Source organism: Anopheles marshallii, chromosome 2, assembly GCF_943734725.1.
Source record: "Anopheles marshallii chromosome 2, idAnoMarsDA_429_01, whole genome shotgun sequence".
In the NCBI taxonomy this organism is placed as follows: domain Eukaryota; kingdom Metazoa; phylum Arthropoda; class Insecta; order Diptera; family Culicidae; genus Anopheles; species Anopheles marshallii.
In genome coordinates this window covers 32,125,087-32,151,555 of record NC_071326.1, presented here as the reverse complement: position 1 = coordinate 32,151,555, position 26,469 = coordinate 32,125,087, and the positions used below count along the sequence as shown (strand labels likewise).

The window sequence follows — 26,469 nt, the reverse complement described above, 5'->3', positions numbered from 1 at the left end:
CTTTCTCTTTCTGTCTGAGATTTGTTGCCGAAGACTGCAATGCCGCGGCAAGATGGAAGCGCATAGTGTATGTGTGTAAGTGTGTGTGTGTGTGCTAAACGAAGAAAGCAAAAATCACACGTACACACGTAAGAGAGAAAGGGATTAAGGAAAATTGGTTTCATGGTACTAGCAAGGATGAGTCACACTGCATTATGCTCCAATATCAACCAACACGATTAAATGGCCCGTGTGATGGCTTAGTAACGCGATTAGTATATTTCTGTCTTGGGAAGGAAAATCTAACACTATTCCAGCACAAACACACACAAACACACATACAACCTAACTTACACACAGGACAATGGAAGAAGGTGGCATGGACGTGTCTGTGAAGATGGTTTCGGGGATAAGTTTTTGCCCAATCTGTTGTGCTTCCCGCCAGAGCTCAATCCGTCAGTTTGATGCAGGTGAAAGAGCGGAGTGTGCTTGGTTTTGAATGCCTTTTTTTTTTGGTAATGTTAACCCTCAATTCCAGTTGTTTGTTCCCGCGTATGGTACATTTTACGGCTGTTTGAGTTGTTTGAGTCAGAGGTCAGATTGTTGGACATTCGTGCGATCGAACGATACCGCATCGGGAATGGGAGAAAATCACTGCCTAAACACACACACACACACATAAAATAAACACATATTCAAATCAATTTTATCCAACCAACCAAACCCGCAGCAAGGAACGGGCCATGAACATATAACAAGGAAGATCGATCGTCCAAACAATGCTCCTATCCTGGCCAGATCGGTGCAGGGTGCGTTCGCTCGACCATTTGTAGACACAATGGGGACGATCGGGTTGCTCTATTTGCGCCAAAGGAGCACAGAATTAACAACGATTATCGGTTGACAGCATGCTATTTTCGGGAGGGTTAAACGTTGCCTTTAACTAACGTCATCCCCAATTGTTAAACAGAAAACGTTTGCCACACATCTAGTAAATTCCATTGTGTTTTGTAACCCATTATGCCAAGCAATGCTTTCCGATTTTGTTTTACGTTGAACTGCTCCGCTGGTGGACTTGCAGTAGCAGCGGTTACTGCAAAACTAAAAACTATGACAATCGATTGTTTCCAAAACTTTACGTTTGTCGTTACGGCTCCCTAATGCAAGACACTAGTTAAAAGTACAGAACCCGCAAAACATTGCAGACGGCCATGAGGAAGTTCAACTCCTTTCCTAGTGTCACTGTCTAACCGCAGAGATGATCCCCACAAACAACGCTCAATCAGCTAATCTAACCGGCAATGGAACGGTTACATAAACACACACTTTATACATACCGTGACGAACGATGCGCAAATGAACACTAAGGAAAGAAAACAAACGACAACAGTAAAATAGCTTCGTGCACATTTATAATGCCACTAACTTACCGAAACCACACACACACCACCCTTTCCCCGGAAGGTTGATGGGCGGGCAGGGCAACGTAAATCGGGGTTACACTTATCTAAATTAAACGCATACTAATTAACAACAAGGAGACAAAACATTTAAAAAAAAATGGCGAGGAAAAACCACGCAAAGAAATCACGTGGCGTTGAAAACGATCGTGCCCCCCCACAAAGGGGGCGGGTCACGTGGTCAAAACAAAAGCAATCCAAAGTACGGTTTGCGCGGGAAAAGCGATTAGCGAAGGTGATCGATCGTGAGCGAGAGTGTGTGTGTGCGTGTGTGTGTGCGTGCGTGTGCGTGAATGTGTGCGTGTGTGTGGGATGTGCGCGAGTGGAGGAATGCAAGCAGGAAGGGATATTGAAAACAATTAAGAAAAAAAAGTAATTCCTAATGTTGTTTGTTATAATCAAAAAATAAACTGTTACATAAATTATAAAAAAAATAATAACAAAAAACGTAAGAACGTATCTGGACAAAAAGGAAAAAAAAACATGTTAAGAGTATAGAACTCATTTTGATATTAATAAACGAAGCAGCAGCAACAAAAAAAAAACAACCACACAGATACATACTGCGGGGTGAGCAATAGCGTAAAGGGCTCGCCAAACCGGGAGACAGATAGAAAGAGAGAGAAGAAGTCGTGCGAGGGGGAAACAGAAGCGGGCGTAACGATTTTCGGGGGGGTGTGTGGTGTACGCAGTATAAAAAAAAATCCACTGTCTGGCGGAAGTACGCGATAGTTGTAGCAATGGTGTAAGGCCAACAGTGACGGTGAAATATGATAAACAGCCAAAACTGGAATAAACATTAAAGTAACAAGACGAAGACGGAAACGTGGAGAAGAACAATTAAAACAACAACAACAAATACACTCACACAAGCCACAACACATGCATGAAATAAACACAATCTACACATACCATACACACGGAGACACACAAGCAGATGGAACAACACAAACAGATAAGTACAGTGCAAACACAACCAAAACACCCACACACATGAGTGTAACACACAGCAAAGCAAATGAAAAAAAAAATGAAAAACAGGAGTAACAGGAGAAGAAAAACAAGCAGTGCTAGGAAGCAGGAAGGAAGCTGTAATTTTAAGAATCAATAACGTGAGTTAACGAAAAATATAAGATAATGATTTAAAGAAGATAGTGTTTTTTCGACAAACAGGTTGTTTTATTTGATGGATTGGAAGGGATGGGGTGACCGTCAATGGCGACGAAGAAACATCCGAAAAGTATTATTCTTGTAACGTATGCATTAAATTTTCCGATTTTTCATTTGAATACCCTGCCACCTAGTGATCAGTTCACCAGTTTGTTACTCAATGTACTACAGTTGTACTCAATGAAAATTTGATTTGATTAATAAAAAGTTAACTTTGTATTGTTCAGGTAGGTGGGAACAATATTTTTCTGTTCAACCGCGAACCATTTTAAGCAACTGAAGGGTCCGGACCGAAGAACCGTAGAAGCTCAAACAGTATACGGAAGGCAATGTGGTAACTTCATCTTGTGAGATGGACCGTAAAGTCAGTGCAGCAGTCCAAAACATATTTGATCACAACGGATATGCACGTAAGGAAGAATCAACCTTAGTCAACTTTGTCGGAGAACCAAGCGACAACCGAGAAACAACAGTGGAACAATCGGAACAACGATTTTTTCCCACGATGGTTCCTGTAGTTCCTGGCAAACGTGGTGGTCGATATGGACATTCGATGCAGAAGTTCATAAAGCCGACATAAAGCACAGAATAAGGGTAATATGGAATTAATTTCAATTTTCTTTCTAATATACATTTTCTACACAGACATTCACCAAGATAAGCACCGTCGAACGATTTTCCAACCTTCAACCACGTGTGAACATTTCAAATGAAATAATTCATTCCTAATTTTGAAATATTTCATAGACATTTTCGTATGACTGCCACAAAGAAAAATTTCATGGTACATTCATGTTTATAACACATACTTTACAAGTTCTACTTTTATTAGTAATGGGAGTTAGAAAAACATCCCTGTTTTTGATAGTTTTGTTTGGATTTTGGTATGTAATATTAACTCTTTGTTCAATGGTTAAACGATTCAATGATTCCTTATGCGGAATAATATCTTTTTACATAGAACACAGAATTGCACTTCTTGCTATACACAGGTTTCAAATCTGTCAATCAGAATTCGTGAACCAAAACAACGCTCAGCAGCAATAATAACATTTTCCCAATAGCCGCAAGTTTTACTAATTTTCTTTAAAAATGTCTATTGAAATCGAATCCGCCGAGTGAGTTTCGTGCCTAATGTGAGCAACACCGATGGGCCTGTGCTAATTTTCACTTCCATTTCAGTGTGATCCGTCTTATACAGCAATATTTGAAAGAGTCAAACCTTCACAAAGCGTTGCAAACATTGCAGGAAGAGACGGGCGTTTCGCTAAATACCGTCGATAGTGTGGAGGGCTTCGTTTCGGACATTCACAACGGCCATTGGGACACGGTACTGAAAGCGATCCAGTCGCTCAAACTGCCGGACAAAAAGCTGATCGATCTGTACGAGCAAATCGTTCTGGAGTTGATCGAACTGCGAGAGCTGGGTGCTGCCCGGTCTTTGCTACGCCAAACCGATCCAATGATAATGCTAAAACAGCAGGAAGCGGAACGTTACATACATCTGGAAAACATGCTACAGCGTGCCTATTTCGATCCGCGAGAGGCATACCCAGAAGGGTCCAGCAAAGAGAAGCGTCGTGCCGCCATTGCCACCGCCCTTGCCGGTGAGGTGTCCGTAGTGCCATCGTCACGATTACTGGCACTGCTGGGACAAGCGCTCAAGTGGCAACAACATCAAGGACTTTTGCCACCCGGTACGACCATCGATTTGTTCCGCGGTAAGGCCGCCATCAGAGACCAGGAGGATGAATCGTACCCGACACAGCTGGCCCGGCAGATCAAGTTCGGACAGAAATCTCACGTCGAGTGTGCAATGTTTTCACCCGATGGTCAATATCTGGTAACCGGCAGTGTGGATGGTTTCATCGAGGTATGGAACTTCACGACCGGCAAGATACGTAAAGATTTAAAGTACCAGGCGCAGGATAACTTTATGATGATGGAACAAGCCATCCTATCGATGGCCTTTTCGCGCGACTCGGAAATGTTGGCAACCGGTTCGCAGGATGGTCAGGTGAAGGTGTGGAAGTTAATCACCGGTCAGTGTTTGCGGCGTTTCGAGAAGGCCCACTCTAAAGGGGTGACTTGTTTGCATTTTTCCCGCGACAATAGTCAAATATTGACCGCTTCGTTCGACCATTTGATACGGTTGTACGGGCTAAAGTCGGGCAAAATGTTGAAAGAGTTCCGCAGCCACACGTCGTTCGTGAACGAAGCGGTCTTTTCGCCTGACGGCCATCATGTGCTGAGCGCCTCGTCCGACGGTACGGTCAAGGTGTGGTCACTGAAGACAACCGAATGCATTTCAACGTTTAAAGCTTTGGGTACACATTTGGCCGTAAATTCGGTACTCATACTGCCCAAGAATCCGGAACACTTTGTGGTGTGCAACCGGTCGAACACGGTCGTCATCATGAACATGCAGGGCCAGATCGTGCGTTCGTTTTCGTCCGGTAAGCGTGAGGGTGGTGCATTCATCTGTGCCACAATATCACCGCGCGGCGAATTCATCTACTGCTGTGGTGAGGATTTGGTGCTGTACTGTTTCTCCGTTACGTCGGGCAAACTGGAACGTACGCTGAACGTGCACGAAAAGGATGTGATCGGGCTAACGCATCATCCTCACCAGAATCTGCTAGCATCGTACGGGTGCGACGGTTTGCTGAAAATGTGGAAACCATAAGGAGATAAGTTGGGAGACATTTTTCCAACACATTGGCTAAACGAGTAAGTTCATACAATAAGTATAATAAATGACGAGTGTGACATAAAGATGCACCAGTGATTCAAGCGAAAGAAAGCATTTCGTTTTTTCGAGTAAATGTTTACCCAACGACGGTGTACGCTTTTGCTTCGTGTCACAATGGTTCCGTTTTATCAGAGGGCATGCATATTAAATCATTGTTACGGGGCGCACTACTATACGTCGGTAGACCATCAACCTGAACCATTCTTGCCGTTTCTGTAGGGCGAACAAAAGCCTGCTAATGATGTTTACTTTCTGCTTCACCGTTTCATTGCTGGCTGTATGTACAATAATTTAGTTAGCGGCAAACCTTGCCGGCGCATTACCGGAGTTCTTTCCGTCTGGTCAAATAGGTTCTGGTTGTTGTGGTCGGTAAAAATATATTTCTTCTTAACATTGGACATAACGAACTAGCAAAACTGGTGGACCCTATTTTAGTAGTTTGCTGAATATCATTTTCATCCAATTACCCAGGCTGTAGCCGAAGTGAGATGGTGAGCAATGAACTTATTTCCATCATGGAATTTGTAAGACCAAAAAAGTAACTCCATACATCTAACCACAAAAAAAAAGAATCTTTCTTTATTGCATCAGTTCGGCACGAAAGGAACGTTGTCAAAGAGTTCTTGATGCTGGAGCAGTCCAGCCGAGGAGTTGATTGAATCATGGCGCAAGCTGTTGCAGCCAGGGAATGGTTAAATTAATTTGTGGTTACTGGGCCATCTCTGATGTAAGCCCGTACTGGGAATGTTTTGAAGAATATGTATATATGTCGAAGTGTATTTTGATGCCATGTTTTTTTGAATTGTAAATTTAAGATAAGTGAACCAAAACAAAATTGGGTTCATTTTATTAATTTATTTATTAATATTTACGATAATATTATTACATGCTTTTTGGAGGACAGGAACTTAAAGAGGAAATATTTGCTACTGAAACTATTAGCTTACCATAACATATGTCCAGCAGCAGTGTTCCAGGAAATTTTGATGTCAGACAGTTATGCGGCAACTCATGACTGTAAGCGAAAAATAAGGTTCATACGCAAAGTAATCGACACAGAACGGTACCCTTGGCGAAACTTTTTAATATTTCCCATCCGCTTTCAATTCTTTAGACGAAATACTACAGAAACACTCAAAACTGAAGCACGCCTACTTCTATTTCACAATACTCAACGATTCTTTTATGCCCTTTACAATTTATTTCACCAACACTATTTTTATTGTATTCCGTACGAACTTTAAACACGTTTAAAAGCATACAAGGAATGTCGCCTGTATCAAATAAAATCTCTTGATCTTGTTTCAGTGACTTAAGGCTGTTTTAAGAAATTGATCTCTTTATCTTTCTGGCGAGTACTAAAACAGCTACATCTCTACGACAAATATTGACATCTGATATGGTTTTTTTTCTCTAGCCTCCTGTCTATCGATCGTCCCCCTGCCCAATGCCGGTAAAGTAACAACCCTTCCCACGTGGTGGTCGGCTTCTTCGCAAAGGCTACCCCTTGGACCGGTCTCGCTGCTGTAAACAATCCCGAAGCGTAGACGATTGTTTACATGGGTGGCTAAAATAAACCACGTCACCGCTGTATGCGCACCGCAGCCATCAGTGAGTCCGAGAATCACAACGCGTAACAACGGCGAAATAGGTTTGTTGGCATGGGTTTTTGATGTTCGGAATTTGAAATGTGGTGCCATTCAATCATCCACGCATCGGAATGCATCCGCGCTGGATTGAATGCTGCACAAGCTATGGCTTTTTTATTTCTACTTGGCTTTCCCACCCTCGGAAAATGCGACCTGTCCCTGTAGCGGAGAGCGAACGGCGGCTTAAAACCTCCATATAGGGATGCTATTAAAGATGCAAAACCTAGATGAAATATTAACCATCGCTAATGTCGGTATGATTGAATTGTCGATATAGTTTACGTCTCGTTTACGTGTACAGTCCGAATTCCCACAGCACCCTTTTCCAGCAGGCGCGGAGTCAATTAAGCACGGGGTGTTTATTTATGTTCGGTACATTGAATTAGCTCGCAAAACCTGACGCGATTGAGCGTAGCATTAGGTGCACCGGTGCGTGAAATCGATCCGCTTGGATCCCACGAACCGGTTTGCTCACTAATCCATCGCCACGTATCAGAAAACGCGCTGGAAGGGGCCACCCAACCAGCAGCAGGATACCCCCGTCCGTAGTAAAACAGCCGACAGTACGGAAGCGAAGTAGTACCACTGGAGAAGCAACAAAACAAAATTGCATGACTGTAAAAATAGGTTACAATCTGTCAGCATGCCTCGGCACCGTGCGGTGGTAGCTTTTCCCAGCCCGACTTTTACACACGTTGAATTTGTTGCGCCAATGAATTGAAAACAAATTTCCCAATAATTTGATTCCAGCTGATGGGATTCTTCACACGGTCTGTACCACGCCCAGCTGTACCGAAAGTTCCACCATGACCGATTATGTGCCCGATTTGTTGGGAAAGCTGCTAAAACCCTCCGCTTGGAACACTGGAGAAGGTTTACTAAATTGAATCAATTTCGCTTCGCTTTTCCGGTTGGCAAGTGTTTGCAAGGGATGATACACGTGGGGAATGGGGAGGGTTGATATTTCTGGCATAAAATTGATCTCTTTTGTCACACGTACACACACATACATCTCCACGCAGTTAGTCGTCTAAGCGCGTGAAGTTTCTGTATGTTCCGTGTGAGATAATTTCCTTCCTGGTTGTAGTTTGTCTTCACCTTCGCGTTCAAATCGGCAGTAACATATGAGACGGTCGCTGCCCGTGTGATCGGTCGCAGTGACAGAGTGTTTATTGCCATGCAAACATTCTATTCGACCACCCAAACTGCTTGCGGCGGATAGGGACGATGGGAACCGTCCGATCGATGGAAACTCCAACAAAGGGAAGGGAGCTACGGCAAGACGAGGAGGTTTAAAGACTAAACATCAATGTCTGTGCATCGTTCTGTCGGTACGGCAAAAGCGTGGTTTGGTAAGGAAATTGAATTGTTTTTAAATCCAATACCGAACCCAATTGGGTTTCTGGGATCCCGATCCGTCGGTCCTCCGGTTACAGCAACACCAACGCGGAATACGGCCACCCGATACGACCTTGCCCCGCTGAAACAATATTACATTGCGAATGAAAAACCGCTCGATGGTGGCCGCTCACTGTTTCCTTCCCGCCGGGGTGGAGTTCATTTTACCGTACCCGCACACCGTCCAGTCCGTTACTGCCATCCTTCCTTCCGGGTAAATGCCATCCCCTGCTAAGAGATCACAGTAACAAATGCGCTTAAAGCATTTGCGTTTCCTTTGTCTGGGGGGGATTTGATACTTTTTTTTCCGGGCGAAATTCGTTTCGTTCTTCTTAAGGGGTTTTTCAAGGATATCTTGGTAAAATTTCGGGAAATCCTTGATAATGTGGCCATTATTGATAAGGAAGGAAGAAAAAAAAAACACACACACACATAGAGATATCATGTTGCCAAGAGTAACGCTTCAACCGTCGAAATCGGCATCCGTTGTTTGGGGTGTTACAACAAACGTCTAACAGTTTTGCTTCCGTGTAATGCTTTCTTGGCGATGGTTCGGTTTTCATTTGTATCGTTGCGCTGTTGATGCTGTCCAAGGCAATGACTAACAATGAAGGAGAGTTTAGGCGTCCCGGTAAGAGGATTGTCGAGGTAACCACATGAAGCTGTCAAACGCCAGGATATGCTTTTATCTGTGCAACAATCCTAATGCCCCCACCCCCCTTTCGGCACCTGTATGGGTGTGTGTTTGCTGTATTTGTTTTGCAGACAGAGTAATGTTGGGAGTCCCATGTCAGGAGCAGTTCGGTAGCCCAACCGAACCATCATAGGTGTGCCCCCCGGAACGACCGGTTTGGACAGCTCATTATGGACCTGGGGAGGAACATGTGTGTGTCTGTGTGCCTCCCGGTTCCATTTGTGCACACGGCAACGTATCGATTACGGTGAAACACAATGAAACGGAGCGGTTAAAGCGGTGAAGCTGTAAATGGGGGAACCATTTTCCCGGTGGTGGATGGCACGCAAACAACGGCTGTTTCTCCTACTGGGGGGAGCGAGGTTAATCAACTTTTGGGCGGTGAAATCCGGATTTGAATGTAGTCGCTCAGGTGTAAACAAGCACATCGTTCTTTCTTTTTCCTGTTTCGGTTATCAATTTTCGGTCGGTAGATCTTTGGGGCAGTGGCGTCATAAAGGGCGGTGTGTGATTAGGGGGCGCTTTATGTGTTTTAATCAAGTCAAATTTTATCGCACCGAATGGGAGGCGGTATGGCGTACGTTGAATGGTGCATTGTTTTATCTGCTCCGAAGCACACTTTGTGCGTGCCACCAAACCATCTCGAGCAAATATTAGACGAACTAATGGACGGAAGCTTTTGGGCAGGCGGTTACGACAGCGAAGGCAAAGTTGTGGTTTGCCTATGTAGTTAATGCTTACCGCAAATAAACCACCTTCGTGCAGTAAGATACTGATCATGAAATAGTATGCATTGTACGTACATTACTCTTTTTAATCTTCTCACTGAATATTTGCATGAGCGTGATGCTTTGGTGGATTCTGGTGTCGCTAACAGATCAACGAGAAGAAACACTTTCAAAACATTAATTTAAACTAAAGGTGCTTTAATTTAATTGTAACTTTAAAAATGTTCAGAATAGTTGTGTTTTAAACCTTTCTTTCTTATCCGACGCTACAATCTGTACAACCACTGTCACATGTGGCTAGTTTTGTTAGTAGAACCGTCAGCTTACGGCCTACCGGTGACTTTACGGGATGGATTGTCCGGTGTCATTCACAAGACATGGCCAACAACGAATCTGCATCGTGGTACGATAGTAAGTTTATCGTACATCGCCGTTAAATCGTTGTTTTTTGTTACCCTTTTATAAATTAATTTTTAAAGATTTCACATAGAAAAAACTAATAAAACTCATGTACAGTTCGTAACATAACAATTTGACAGTTTTTTTAAAGGGCACTTTATGTCCTTCTAAAGATATTTTACCAGCTTTATCACATAACATTAAACGATATTAAGAAAGCAAAGCTAGTAATTCCAACATTTTTACTTAAGAACAATATTTGATAGTTGTATAGAATGGTTCACCACACACATAAAAAAAACATTTCAATTTTAATCAATTTAACAAATTCTTATACATTTTAACAGTATTACAAAAACGTTCACAATTGTCTTTAATTTCAAACAATGTAAAATAACAACAACGGTTATAGAAAAATCAATTGCTATGTACGAAATATGTTACACACTGTATGATTAGGGATTATTCCAAATATTGAAAATAAAAGTCTCTCATGGTTTTAATGTTTGCAGTTCTTGTATAGCTTTCACTTCATCTTACATTCATGCTTTCACATGAAAAAAAGACATTCTTTCGGAAAAAAAAACGATTTGCAAAGCATTTTGATGTTTTGTTTTGTGAAAACAGATAGCCTTTAACATGTTTTATTTGATCGAACGCGAATTACTATTCGTTTCCAAACTTTAATGCGCTGTACTAATACGCTATACAAAAATACACTTGCACAATAATACATCCATACAAACATCGATCGTGATCGTGAAGGTTTCTTTTTACAATTTCCCATGCCGTTGACATTGATCCAAAGGGCGTTTTGAGGAAGTTTTAACAAGTGTGACTAGAGCTTACGTACGACTGTGATGTGTCGTTCACAATCATCGTTCGGGTAGGGTATTGATATGGTGACACACATGAGACTGTTTCCGAACAACGACAAATCGGACGGGATATCAGTGGAAGGCCAACGTGAAATGAAGCAATATTTACAGCTGATGGACACGTGATCCTAATCGGCATCGAGCGGTTGCGGCCGCTTTGGCACTGGTATTTTGTCTGTCCCCTAGAGCGAAGTGATGGCCTCTTCGCCCGCCCTTAGCTAAACCTTCTCGATTTCCGTCTGTTGGCTGGTGATGTTGGTGATCTCCGCCAGGTTGGTGCTGTCGCGCAACGTTCGCTTGGAGCCACGCGTGCTGTAGCTTCGGTCGAGGTCCATGTCCCGGGAGCAGCACAGCTGCCGGAACACGCAGATGTAGCAGGCCAGCAGCGAGGTCATCAGGATCGTACCGATGATCACGGTAATGACCAACAGCACGCTGACCTCGCCCTCCATTTCGCGCGGTGTTGCTAGATGCGTTTTTGGCGCCACTTTTAGCTCGTGTTTTGGTTGTACCGTTTACCGCGTTATCGGTCAAGCTGACCAAACTGTACACCTTCAGGGGGTGAACACGGTTGAGATTAACCAGACACCGACAAAGCACAGCCGGCTAACGCGTTGGCCAGTGAGAATGGACGTTACGGAGTCTAGTAGTATGGATGAAATTCACGCGTAGCTTGAGTATAGACTGCAGCAATGGATCATACCGGTGCGGTGGTCACGGTTCAGTAGTGTTGAAGCAGACACATCTGTGGGGAAAAAATGGAAAACAAAACCGTAAAATAAATAACCTTTTTTAAATGAGTTTTGTAGTGTTATAGTAATGTACCCGTATGTTTTAAACATATTTCGAGTCATGTGATCGAGCTTTTAACTTCGTTATTAGATTGTTTTTTACTGGGTCTGCAAGTAACTCTCCGATATGCGCATCCTTCTTCAATCGAAGGAAACTTCTCTACTCAAAACACCTGTCACGGCCAACGTAGCTGGGACTATATAGAGCTTATACAGTTCCAGTACTCATATAATCCTTTGAGACATGGACTTTCAAAACTAGAAACTCCAGTCCACTGCAAACTGTCGTGCATTCGAGAGGAAGATGCTCAGAAGGATTTTTAGCCTCGTCTCGATTTTTGGACAAGTGGAAGGACAATAAAGGAGCCACTAAACTGACGAACTCTACGAGATTTACGATGAACTCACTCTCGGCAAATTAGACTTGCCAGGTTCCGGTGGGCCGGTGTCGTCATGAAAATGACATCGGACCGTCGTTTAGGTCGTTAATATGGACAGAAGAGGCGTGGTAGGCCCAAATTGAGTTGGACTGATGGCGATGATGCGTCCGCCAGAACGAACGGGATAATGGATTGTCCTGAGTAACAAGTAACTCTCCAGCAAAAGTTCCAAAACTTGACACTGTCGCTACATTACGGAAAAGAATGTCAGAACCATAGTATATGCATCTGTTAGACGTCTGTCAATGTCTGATGCGACGAGCGGTCTTCACACTACAGGAACAGTCCTAACGCAAGACTGACAATCCAACTACGCGTAAATAAAGTAACAAACGGATAATCAAAGTCATATATTATGAACTGCTTCCGAGCAGTCTAACCATCACTGGCGAGTGGTGTTCAAACTTAGGTAATTCATTTCAAATTATGATTGAAAGAAAAACAAAATGATATGACACTAGACACAAGTCAGTATTTTTCCATCGAGACAATGCTTGGTCACATGGTCAAGATTAGCAAAAGGGCAAATTGTTCCTTGCTGTTCTTAAAGTCCAGATTTGACACTCCTACTACTACCCGCCTACTACATATTTCACTATCGACCAAGGTGTTTATAATATACCAGGTACATTTTTGTCAATTTGGCTGTTCGACATTTTTGGTATGCATGTGTCAGGTTTGTTATTAAAAAAAAAAAACACAAATGATGATGTTTACTTTAAGCACACAGCGAAAAGCAATGAAAATCCAAAAATGTCGAACAATTAATATGGAAATCAAAACGAATTAATTGTTTTAAAAGCGGACGCAAAGCAGTGCACAAAGTTTTTCTCTTCCTACCAATACGGACAAGTTTCTTCGCTGACAATAACATTGGTATACTTCTGTCATGTGGTGAAATGTCAATTTGCTCTAGATAACTCTACCTTCTAACTATATATATACCTTGCTATCGACAGAGAATCTCCTTGCCGTAGTTCAATTCATTTGAGACGAGGTTTTATTGTTATTATTCTGATTGTTTTGAGGCGAGCAAGTCTTGTGAAATATCCAATTACTTATGGATGTTTTTTCTAACAAAAACTGTATTATAATTTTTTTTCAATTAAGCTTCAATTTTCATTGTCAATACGATGGAAAATCATTTGTACACCTAATAATAATTAAATTGCGTCATTTATTTTCAACAAAACTGTCACTACACGTTAAACAGTACAAAGGTGTGTATTACTGCCTTTTGTAAGGGTTTGCAGTAGATACATTGTTGCAAGCTTGATAACAATAAGAACATCCTTTCCCCAGGGAAACGTGTCCATGACAGACTTTACCAGCCATTAGTAGTGCATTAGTTGCTCATCATTGCATAACATATGATACAACACAAAAAAACACATTGACAAATATCCACCTACACATCAAACAGTCTCACGCTCCAACCGTGCACAATGTAGTACGCGAACAATGCGATTCATTTAGTCTGGCACGTGTCTGAACGCGCTCGTCCCGGATATTTGCTTCACATCAATTTTACGCATAGGGAATGTAGATTTAGCCAAGGAAAGTGAAAGCACACTAATGAGCGTTGTGCGGATTATTGTTGTTTGTGTGGTTTCGTTACGAATTGTTGGATAATAAAGTGCCACGAGCAGTGCAAAATAAATCATGCTCCAGCAGATGATGCGTGAAAGGATATGGACCGGTTGAACGAGATACATGGTCGCTATCTTTCGCATCGCCGTAACGTTATACACCTGTGGTTAAGATCATAGAGAGGAAGTGAACGAATAATAAAAAACAAAACACACACACACACCCCAGAGCCGAGCCGGTAATGGAGTCGGGTGTTTGCACAGCACTGAGCACCGTCGGGCTTACCACTAATGTGCGTGTCTGCATGGTTGGGAGAAGCGTTGTTGTTGGGGAAGAAACGGGATGTTGGGGATGTTGTTTACTTAAAGATTGTTTGGAGTTTGAGTGGGATTGCAAAATAATTGAAATAACGATAAACCAAAGTACTTTGCATTGGTTTTGTTTCCTCGTTTTTGTTTTCTCGACCGTCTATTAATGTACCAAAAACTGTGTGTGATTTAAGGTTTGAACCCGAGAGAAAAAGAGAGAGAGAAAAGGTTTTCTGTATATATTAGCATGCATTGAGTGTGGAATAAAGTTGGGCTAAAATCGTCCCTAAAAGTGGGTCACCGAAATCATTCCGGTGTGTTATAAGCGAAGTAACTCCTAATGCACAGGGAAAACTGTGCGTGGAGCTAGGATATCATTACGCAAGAACAAGGATCCAATACCAACAAGCTTTTGTGGATTTACATAAAATGATAGGATACAGAGGCGCCTAGACCTTTCAGGTCTACCAACCCGAACAAGGATCACCGATGGAAGGAAGTTTTTTAATTACTTATTGCGTAACATTCAATTTGTGTGGAAATAATTCACACCGGCTTATACCCGATCGTATCAGCAGTGGCACCAGCCGTAAGGATATTAATTAAAAGGTAGACTAAATCCTTTCCGCTGCTCAAACGCACCGGCTGTGATGTGTCGGTTCAACCGTAACCGGTCGAACGAACCGTACAGAACCCGGTGACGATAAATAGGCCGTTGCTGCTACCTGGTTTTGTTCTTTGCTTTTTCGCTTGTTTTGCCCGAGCAACAACAGCATAACGGCTAAAAACCGGCTAAAGCCGCCAACAATTGCTCGTGGGCATGAAAAGAAGAAGAAAAAAAAAACATTTGCAACCATCAGCGACCGACCCGTGTAACGATGGAGTACTTCTGTGTGGGATTGCTTAGCCTGCGGAGTTCTCAGAGCAGGATCCGTCCGTCGTGGCGTCTTGCGAGTGCATAGTAGACATCATGTTCAGCATCATGTAGTGGTTGTGTTTGTGAAAATAAGGCTTGTTTAAGGGGGATTTTTGAAGAATGCCGTGAGGTTTAATAAATTTGGGCTTTAGCTAACGATATTCACAACCGGTGAAAGAAATGTATGGATATATGGTTTTGAAAAACACTACACCACCACATATTTAAAGAGCAATAGTAAATGGTGCTGGTGTAATGGTCAGTTTCGGGACGTCATGTTCAATATTTATGCAACTCCATGAACTAAAGATGGAGTCCATCGTGCGTGGGACGACCATTCGTCGTAGCTGCGTGTCTTCCGAAGGCGTGCTTTGTTGTTTCCGGGAAGGAATGAATGATAAATTAAATCCGTACGAAGATTTTTGTCTTCTTTGGACAGTTGTTTCCGAATGGGAAATCTGGATTCTGTATAAGCTTATGCGTTCAAAGGTACACGAATTTGATAAACGTTTGGAGAAAATTTATTATTCTTCTGTTTGCGCTTTGTCAAATCAATTTGTTTTTTTGTTTTTTTTTCTATAAACCTCGTAAAACTTGTCGTTCGCATAGCTAGCATATGTGGATCTTGAGTGTTTGAAACATCTGACAAGCGTTTCAAGGGGCAAAATCAAAACAAATACGTTCAACCGTCAACAAAAATTAAACATCGCGCTTTGACAGTTTGTCGTATACGACAACTCCTAGAACACCCGTAAAACATGTCGTTGTCGTTGGTCGTATACGACAAATCCCAGAGCACGGCCTTAGTGTTTTGCAAACAAGGACAAATAATAACAAACCTCCAATTTCAATACAATAATCAATTCTGAAGCATGTTATACGTTATACGTTATATTAAAACAAAATATTGTTACAGTTTCCTAACAAAGACGTCCTAGTTAAAAATTCCTAAAACGTCAATCAAATTGCATTCTTTCTTCTAGTGTGAAACTCAAAACTGAACTGAGTTTTTCAATGGAACGTGCCAGTTTTTCATTATTTCAGGATAATCAAGCTCGATTGCTGATTAACATAGTGGCTTCTGCACATAATCAGTACTAGAATATGAACCGTACATGAGTTATGAACGCCTTCATGAGATACATTGTAACATCCGGAATGGGTATTGCTCATCGAATCAACGTATCATGGGGCCAGTAACGAAGTAACAACAGACTGCAGCAACAAGCAAACAACACACACCGCAACCAATACCAATACACTGCTGCACGACGCGCAAATGTAATGAGTATTAAATTGAAATCGATTGCTTGGATCGGATTGATGGAATTGGGACCATCAAGTGCTAAAAGAGCAGTGTGCTGTACAGTTGCGTCGTCCGCTTACTTTGATTCGAATGCAAAATTAATTTCAATTGGTGGTAAATTGATGGAAACGGAGTGAAACGTTTTGATCTAATGTACATCACACGTGGCTTGCGTAGCTGGTCAGTGTAATGATTCAGGTTGATCAAACCAAATAGTTCTTGTGGGTTAGTAAAGAGAAAAAAATATGTCTAATATTTTAATAGGTAGAATCTTAAACATTCCATAATTATGTTACGAAAGTATAATTTTCTACTATTGCATCTTTTTCATTCATTTTATTTATTCTAATTTGTCGGGTTTCGTAAAGTTATCACCCAAAATATTGTTTGTGCAAAAATTAAACGCTATGTAACTAACAATTCGGTATAAGGCTAGTGTTCTATTCTTAACTTTATTTAATTGAATATATAATAATTCGTATTTAATAATTTTAATTTAAAAACATCTATAATTAAAGAAAACCCATATTTTAAAAAACTAATTTCAATCAGAATGTGATCAAAACTTTCTTCAATGGGAACACAATTCTACAATGTATATTTAAAAGATTAATTCTTGAGAAATGTTAATCAAACCTTAAATCATTTACTAGTGCTCTTCCCACCTTTGTTCGTTTTTCAACATCGATGAAAGGTGCTCATCATCTACTTGATCTCATCTCATCTTTACACTTGATGACCTTGGTTAATGATATCCGTCTGAGGATATCAAACAAGGCTAAATAGCACAATCAATCACCCAGAAACCATATCTACCTTGCTACTGCCTGTTATTGACTCATGCCCGCTTCATTGATGTGCCGTTGTGCGAAAACAAGGCAGAAATTTAATAATCCTATCGAGCCAATCCACCCAGGATCGCAGGTTAAGAGCGTTCCTCGGCGAATGGTTTCATGTCCCGCAGGAAGCATCGCAAAACGAATCAACTTTCCCGTCCGTTCGTCGGTAGCCATGACCGCCATGTTATCTCGGCTAATCACGAAGGATTAGGATGATTAAGACACGTACCGGGTGTATGTGGCTGGTTTTCCTTCAGCCAGCGTGGCGTTTCCTTGTCCTTAAACCCCACGTTCAAGCGCCCCGTGCAGATTGCATGTAAAAGATGTAAATTAAACCGAAAACCACCACGCGTAGTAGGATAAATTACTTTCGCTCGTGTTCAATCCGATCAAGTCGAATCTGAACAGGTAACTTTTTGCTTTCAAATCCAATATTGGATGTTCAGAGTTTTCGTGCCAACGAATGTTTCAAGCCGCGTGTATTTTGAGTATCATACGCACAACCATTTGGTCTAGGTTCCAACTTCTATCGCCTGTTAAAAGATTTGTTCGTTGTTTCGCAAATAAGCCTCTGTTCAAACGCAAAGCACGCAGAGCCGTAATCGGCACTTTAATGCTGTAATCCTTCGACGGAGGAACGTTGAAGATACGTTCACGGTATGTTTCCTATTATGTAGCCGACGGGCGGCCATCCGGGGCCAAGGAACTCTTCGGTAATGAATGATTAATTAATGTTCGGAAACAGTTTCGCCGTTTCAGAGCTTCGTTGGATCCGCGCGTATACGGAATACATTTCCCTTAATCATCCCTTACCTGGGGCGCATCGAAGCGATGCAGGAAGCAAGGCTAAAGTAATCTAAGAAAATAGAACTAATCTGTCAGGCAGCCAGCGTAAAGCGATTGAATCCAAAAGGCTATCCATTATGCTAAATAGAGGATTTCCATTATGGTAAAATGACGAAGAATTGTCCCGACGAATGTATAGAAGCTAAAACGAGAGAAGAGCTTTTCTGAAGAGCAATTTAAGATCTTTTGTTTTGTAGTAGACACACGAACATAAAACAAAACATTTTCTATTGCCATGGAAACGAACTCGTAACAATTTTCATCACAGGTAAATATGATGCTCGTTTTCCCTATGTGTCGTGCTGCTGAGCACTTGAGGGATGTCCCGGTGGGTGAACCATGGCTGGCATTTTTACAGACCAGATTTGCTTGCCGTTTGATTTGCCATCAATTCCGGCGAATCCGTCGTCTGCCGGTGCCCAGCATTTCCTAGAACTGCTGACAGCAATTTTCCATTACAACAGTCCCAACCGTACTGTTACGTTGCGCTGCGCGAGACGAAATGCGAGTTAATTATGTTTATTACCTCCCAAAATAATCTTCTACTGAACTGGTAAGACATCAACATATCGTCCCAAAACATCCCGTGAGCAAGAATTGAGTGTGAAGTTCGGATGGAAACATTGAAGCGATTTCTCATGCGTGCCACGCTTGCGATCATAACAACAGTGGAGCAAGGAGTCTTTTATGCTTTCGGCCGATTTGTTTCATGTTTCGAATCACTAGGTAATGCGATTTATGATTGATTTCCCGAAACCGGGTACCGGGTAATGCTGCCGATGTTCAATACAATAACGCACCATAAAGCCTACCTTTACGTTTCAGTGGAAAGCAACATTACTCAATCGAGCGTTTGTAATGTGATTTTGTCATTTGTTGGATCGTCGTCGGAGTCGTCCCGGTCGGTTTGATAGCTACTTTACCGAACCGTCACGTTGGCGCAAGTTTCGAAGCATACAAAAAAAAACCCGGGAAAAGGAAAACCCAGTCAGCCCATCATTCACACGAAACGAAACCCGGGGTTTGGTCCGGAAAATGATGACATCGATTCGCGTTCGTGGGGTGTAACGGTTTCCTGGCAGCAATAGCTACACCATCGATCATGCCGGGACGGGTCTGTAAACTTCAACCGAGCGTCATTAAGTGTGACACGGCGCAGTATCAACATGGTGGTGCTTCGTAAAACAGCACTATTAGGAAGATTAGGAACAAACAAACTTCACGCTCGCCAATGTTTTGGGCCGATTGCTTTAAGATTCATTTTTCCGGGAACGTAACTGCTAGCAACCCGGGACACGATACCAATCACTCAAATCGATGCATTCCGGCTACAAATTCCGGCAAGTAACCGGAACCCCGGGGGCACTGTTTTTTCGGGTGGGCCGTAAGTTGCCGCATTAAAACATTCGCACAGTTTTGAACAAAGTTGAGCGGTTCGGTTTTGTTTGGCGGGGCAACGGGGGGGGAAGGGGGGGGAGTTGGTTTGGTTGGGGGTTGGCAAAAACTTTTACAATCATAAACTGAACACCGATCATAACAGTTTGTTCGCTTTGTTCGACATCGTTCAAACGGTGGCGCAATCGTTCGTGCTGCCAGGTACCCGGTCGAGTGGAAGGTTCGGGTTACATTATTCATGATTTGAGCTCAAAATTTAGCGCTTTTTAATTGGGATCGTTCGCCACCCGTTTAGTTCGAATGTATCAAATGGCCGGAATTGTTGTTTAACTCACGGAATGTGCCGGCTCAACGGTCAAAGGTCACAGACGAATGCGCTTTCAGCTTTTGGACGAGTGGTGATGCTAATAAAGGTAAAGATGTAATAAACATGGCCAAAACGCACCACCCAATGGGCAGCCAAGCATCCTGCTCACCGCCTGTACCTTTTCTACGGTTGATCGACATTCGCTTCCCTTTTTTCCGCTCTGCATTCGCCGGTTCGCAGTAAAATAGATGGAGTACCATAACGGGTGTTTAAAATATTTCCCAGAGTAAAACATTCCAGCGGAAAACAAACACAACTCCAGCTTCATTGCGTGCAATAAAATCGTCCACTTCCATCCGAGCCCACTGTAGTAAACAATCTGCTCAAAACTGCCGGCACAAATTATGCTGAGAATTTTGGACGTATGGTTGTGAAAATTCCTTTGCCAAACGATTGTCCGTCCGTCCCCTGTCCGGGTTTTGCATATTGCGGCGGAATGTTGGAGAGCAATTTTCAACCAAATGGCCGCTTCCAAAATATTTTTCCCGATTGACCGTTCGCGTGCTCGAATCAATGATGCACGAGAAACCCGCATTCGTTCCCGCGATGGTCGTTAGCGTCTTCTCGCCGCTGGGTATCTTCTGGTTCTGCCCGTATCCACACCACGCTTTCAACGCACGGTGTGCTGCACAATGGTCATTATAGGTGATGGTGAATATTGAATAATAAAAATCAACAAGATAGCCTATTTGAGTGATAACTAAGGTACATATGTTTTATCGTATCATAATTGCACAAAAGGTGCAAAGTAAACCTTCCCTTGACAGAGCATCCACGAGCAGACATGGTTTGGCTGTACACCACTGTGCTCCACAAGTACGTTAATGATCCCGACGGTGAACGGTTTTCTCATCAACGCTTTTTTCCACCTTCGCACCCTCAACTAAGAGTGCGCAAAATAAAATAAAGAAAACAATCGTAACGGAAGCACCGAAAACCCCAAACCCAATCCCGAACCCACGCAAACAATAATCGGCGGTGGTAAAATGCCCGTAAGCGTGAGATAACATGAACTAAACGCGGTACATCAGTATGCCGCTGGAATCCAATTGTGTTGGCCAAGAAGCTTCCACCGAGCCATAAAACCGTACCGTTGGATGATAGCGTTCTGTTTATTGTTGTTAGCTGCTATTGCTTCTCTGCACAACTCAATTTACGATGCCCGTCAAATTGCCCTTTAGTACGGTCGGTTACAATGATTGGAAAGATCGCTACCAGTAGTTGTTCTATAACGAGCTTGACAATTCGACCGGTTCGATGCGGATTTTATCTCCACCATGCATGCTACTACAGGTGGATCGTTTCAGTACATTGTATTCATCATTGTTTCGCCGGAAATCACGTGTCGGGTGCAAAACGAAGAAACATCATAACACAATCCGACCTCGGAGCAGTAGAAATAGAATTAAGGACATTAAGCCCATAAGTCCATTGTACCGAAACGACCAGCAAAAGCGATCGTTGCCCAATAATTTGTTCTTTCGATTCCGTGATTTGTTTTGTCCAACGGAAAGTTGTCCAATGATTTTACTTATTGGCTTTCTTTTCTTATTGTGGTCCAACTCGTGGTGCAGTTTTCAGGGATATCATAAATATGTTAAAAAATTGTTATTGTAACGAAATTGATTGTTGTTTAGCACAACCTCCTGTATATGTCAACACCATGTTAGGCATACGAACTACGGTAGGATTAAATGCATGAACAAGAAATGTACTTGACAAATAAGGACCATAAAGGAAACAGAGGAATAAACCAAAGGAATAATTAATAAGCCAAGTGTTATTAATTAAGCTTACATCAGTCACTTCTCAAAACGATCACCGCCGGGGGAAAAGGTTATATAATTCTATTTTAGTAGTAAAGGAAATTAAAGCTTGATTGTTAATGTTGAAGCTCGTACCTGATCTAGTAAAAAACTATCTAAAACTAAAACTAAAAAACTAAACAAAATTTAATCTATAAAATACACCAAACATTAGACCACATGTTAAAAGAAAAAAAAATAATATCAAAATTAAGACATGATCAACATCAACGCGTCATACTGCAAGTGTATTGTTTTGTTTAAATAAATCCTGTAAAACCAATTTCCATGACTCCAATGAGTTTTCCAATAATAATAAAAAATCTTTTTCCGCTTCCTCTGCAACAGTTTGCAACATCAAACATGTATTCACACACAGCAGGAATCCATTAAGTGGATTGTGGCAAACGTTATCGTATCGAGGTGATTGTGAATTGGCCCTTGGTACACCCATGTACGCCTGGTCGTTACTGGTCAGTGCCATGTAAACCAGTTGAATGAAGTTTCGCTTATTCATTCGCACCAAACAATGGGTGGAGCGTTTTGTTAGCAAAGCCACCTCCACCTGCTCCAGGTGGAATTTAGAGCTTTGGAACGTGATTGGATTACCCGGCGAAGCTAACCTAACGCCCGTCTTTAACGCCCTCCCGCGAGGGCTTGCCGGAGCAATTTATCAAATCACCCCACAGGTGGGACGTTTGTATAGCTAGCAGCAGCAGTAGGAATGAAACGTTTTGTCGTACCGTGACTGGTTCGTCTATCACGATCTTACGCATGTTCGTAGAGAGAACCCATCGAAAGCGGCCGGAATACAAGCACATTCACACACGCACGCACGTAACGCTATGTGATGAAGAAAAATGGCAAAATTGTCCTGCACAGGAAGGGTGGGAGGGCGAAATTTAATCAAATTCCACCATGTAACGCATATGCATGTATGGGCGAAAAATTTCAATTGAATGCCACACATAAAATTGGTTTTCGAGTGTGAAACAAAAGAAAGCAAGATGTTTGATTGTTTATTATTGGAAATCGAACGGAAGGAAGCAAAACGCTGCCAAAGCCTACTATGATTTAGGCGTTTGTAGTTCTTTTCATATCATGTTCATCAAAAGGCATTAACATTTATTGACAACGACATGGAATACAGCTTCCAAAATTATTTGGAACCGATGGGGGAGGAAAGCGGGGTGGAGGGAGGGAGAAGGATCTGCACTGTCAATCACTTGCCAGCAAACAACGTAATACATTTGATGCGCTTGAAGAATATTACGCGCTTGCTTCTTGCTACCGAATTGATGGAGGCGCCCAGTCTTTTACGTACGGTTGCTGGGCTTGAAGATAACTTTCAAAACATTTCCAAACTCACGAGCGCCTGATGGCATCGTTGGTATGATAATGTGTTTATTAACCTTTGTCTTTCCACCCACTTGGTCCAAGCGGTTCAACGAGGGTTTCCCCTGGTTGCACCATTTTAAAATGTTAATTTTAGAAACGCATGTTCGATCGTAATGAATGTTCATCATCACCGTGCCAAACCGTTTAGCTGAGGGTGGTGGAAATGGGACGAAAAATGACTTAAAATGGAGTTGACTTCAATTACGGCGCCACTCCGTGGCTGATGCCGTTGTCTTCTTTCCCGTCGAGTTGCCCATCCGACCGGCACTCGAGAGCGGGCACCGTACAGGCCACGTTACTTACCAAATTATTCCACCTTCCACAGCGCCCAACCTCTCGGCTCGTTGTTGCCGTTGTCTTCTAGCGCCAGTCCCCCATTACTAGTACGTCACCGCGGTGATGAGTTTTGCCGGCTGCTATTGAATGGTGGTCCATTAATCAAAATATATCGAGCTAGCGAAGGAATTTTCCGACCCGAAAACCACTTTGTACTTTGTCGAAAAGACTTCGCTTCCCGCTTTGCTTCCACGAACCCGAGATTCACCAAACGGCGCGCAAACACATCGAACCTGCACTTTGCAGCGTTTTGTGGAATGGACGTGGGAGTGATTTGCCACCCGGCGGTTTTAAACCGTTTCGCAACTAATTCACTTGATGATATCACTGGTATTCGCAAACGGGACCATTTTCCCCGGTCAATGCCAATCCCTTGCGCGGTACACGCTGCATTTAATCCATTCGCAGAAAGGTGCAGACATTAAATGTGTTTTCCACTGCTATCGGTGTAACTATCGCACGAGGTTAGCGCATGCTACTTGTTGCTTGGGACACTTTTCATTGGACGACGGCCACTACGAACTATCGCGCTTCCATATGACCCGACGATGGTCCTGCTCGTGACGAACTGATTCGGAAGACTGCCAAACGAATACTGACTTCATCTGGTAGCGACGAGAACCATCAACAACATCGTACCGAAGAGAGACTCTCTTCTTCTTGTGTGCATGATTACTCACATTATTGCGTGCGGTCGTAGTGATGGCTGGTTCGAAGTGGGAATATGCCGTATGTGCGATTTACTCGCTGTAAGCTAAATAATAGAAGAATCGCAAATAAGCGACAGACGTTTTTCATCGATTGGATTAGCAATATCACGAAATATCGATGTGGAAATTAATGTGGGCAAAGTGTTGCTGTGTAACCGTTGGTACCAGATCGATACAAACTGTTAAGAGAGTTACCAGTAACCGGATAACAAATAAGTAAACATAGATAAAGAAATTAATTAATTTAATTATTAATACATTAATGAATTTATTACGAATTAAATAATTAGTTATAAAATATTTAATTTAGTAAATTAAAAAAAAAATGATTAAATAAATTCTTGAAATGGAAATAAAAAAAAATTATTAAAAACTAAAATTAAGCTTTTTGAAAGAACATAACTCGTATCGTCCAAATAAATTAAAGTAAAAAGAAATCCTTTTAATTCCGTCGAATAAGAAATAGATCGCGCTACCCATGGAAATACACGTTCTGTCCATCACTACATCCAAAAGACCATCGGAGAGCTCGCTCTTCTCGCACTTTCTCAATTTACTCTCAGCGGACTAGTATTTCGTTTACCCTCAATATATATACGCTCCGAATATATTGCCTTCAATGCGTGGACTGGCTGTTGCTTCAGTTTCGCGCCATAATTTACTGGCCATGTCACTCCTTGCACTTGCATTGTTTCGCAAGAGTCGCCAGAGTGTCCGAGTCCGAACGGAGAAACCCAAGCAAACGCCCATAAAAACAGTTTAATCGTCGACAATGGTCTTTAATGCCGGCAAATGTAAACAATTGGTTTAGCGCCGACCAACAAGTTGACGGCGATGTCTTTTTTGGGAGGAGCATTAAAGGGATTTAATGTGGCAAATGCTTCGCTGTAGATGGAAACATTAAGCCGAAGTAGGATGCAATATACTTAATTGGTGTATTGAGATGGTTTTAAATAATATTCAATTTTTTTATTTCTTCTTAATTGTCAACGCGTGAAGTAAAGATGATAAAGTGTAGAAATATTGTCCCAAAAAAAATCGTAACAAGATACGATGGATCGTCTATTATGGTCTTTCACCCTCCGCGGATGAAATATCATTCGTGAAGGCATTCATCATTTTTGTACCAAAAACACATAAAATAAAGGGGAAAAAATACCACCTAGAGTAGATACTCAGCATCGGAAATGAAACGGGCAAAAATGTGGTAGACAACAGCAAAACAGTATAACTTTATGTGGCTATCAGTTTCATGGTGACGGCATCGCGCACGGCCTTCGTAAGCGGCGTGTAAATGGATTTAATAGTTTTGGGAAGAATGTCTTAAGTGTCATGTTTATCGACAGTTTCAGTATCTTTTTCACAATAATTAATCATTTACGCAGTGGTAGCACATTGTGATATTCATTAATTTGCCATTAGATCTCGTTGGATATGCAATATCTGCAATGCAAAGCGTTTTACGAGGGTCTCGGAAATATGTTTTATTATGTCATGAACGAGTTGCAATATCACTAGATGGGTTTCGGTTATGTGATGGATTTTTTTTTGTTACAACCAGCACATGCAGCGCCATATCTCTATTAGGCCCATCTGATAAAATAAATTGATATGGATTTAATTTTATTATTTATTAAATTTTAACATTACAATTTGAATGTGGAATCGGTTGTGTATTGGTAGCATCGCCGATTTTCACACGACATGATCGATCCAAAATTCCATATGGACAGTTCTCCCGAAGCTAAGACTGATTAACCGGGCACGTGGTAAGACAAGTCGGTACGGCATGACCGTTCTAACTAAAAAATACATTCGTTGTTATGTTTTCTTTTCAAACTAGAACTACCAAGTATTTGTTTATTTATTTACAATTCCTTAGAGACCAGTTTGCTTTATGTTTAGCCCTTTCAAAATTTAACACGTCGTGCTGACATTGGCAGGTCATTAATCCAAATCTCCAGGGAACTGCTTTCCTTCGTTGCCGGGTCCATCCACCCTCTGGCAATTTTGCTTAACAAACTCGTTGTACTCCTTAAAATTTGTGCCGAACGGGGGTCGCTAGCGAGTACCTTCCTTCCAATCCAGCATCTTCGTCAGATGCCTCTGGCAACATATATTTTCCACCTTTGGCACTGTCATAATGTCTTCTTCGACGAACAGTTTATATAGCTCATAGTTGTTTCTACTTCTTCACAGGATCTGTTCACCTCTAAGCTGACGAGAGTGTTGGTGTCCTGCGCCAGGAATGTCCAAGGCACTTGTAAACATATGTCTTGTCCAAAGTACCGGACGAAAAGCTGGATTATATTTTC

The 26,469-nt window shown here is 42.1% G+C and overlaps 2 protein-coding genes across 2 annotated transcripts; one reads left to right on the top strand and one right to left on the bottom strand.

Annotated features, from left to right (window-relative positions):
- Window positions 1-3,701: 3,701 nt before the first annotated feature.
- Window positions 3,702-5,295, top strand: LOC128719925 (WD40 repeat-containing protein SMU1). The gene is made up of 2 exons (XM_053813568.1): window positions 3,702-3,727; window positions 3,792-5,295. Exons 1-2 carry the CDS (start codon window positions 3,702-3,704, stop codon window positions 5,293-5,295), a joined length of 1,530 nt encoding a protein of 509 aa, XP_053669543.1.
- A 6,030-nt stretch (window positions 5,296-11,325) lies between these two features.
- Window positions 11,326-11,559, bottom strand: LOC128709440 (uncharacterized). The gene has a single exon (XM_053804437.1). It carries the CDS (start codon window positions 11,557-11,559, stop codon window positions 11,326-11,328), a length of 234 nt encoding a protein of 77 aa, XP_053660412.1.
- Between the last annotated feature and the right edge of the window lie 14,910 nt (window positions 11,560-26,469).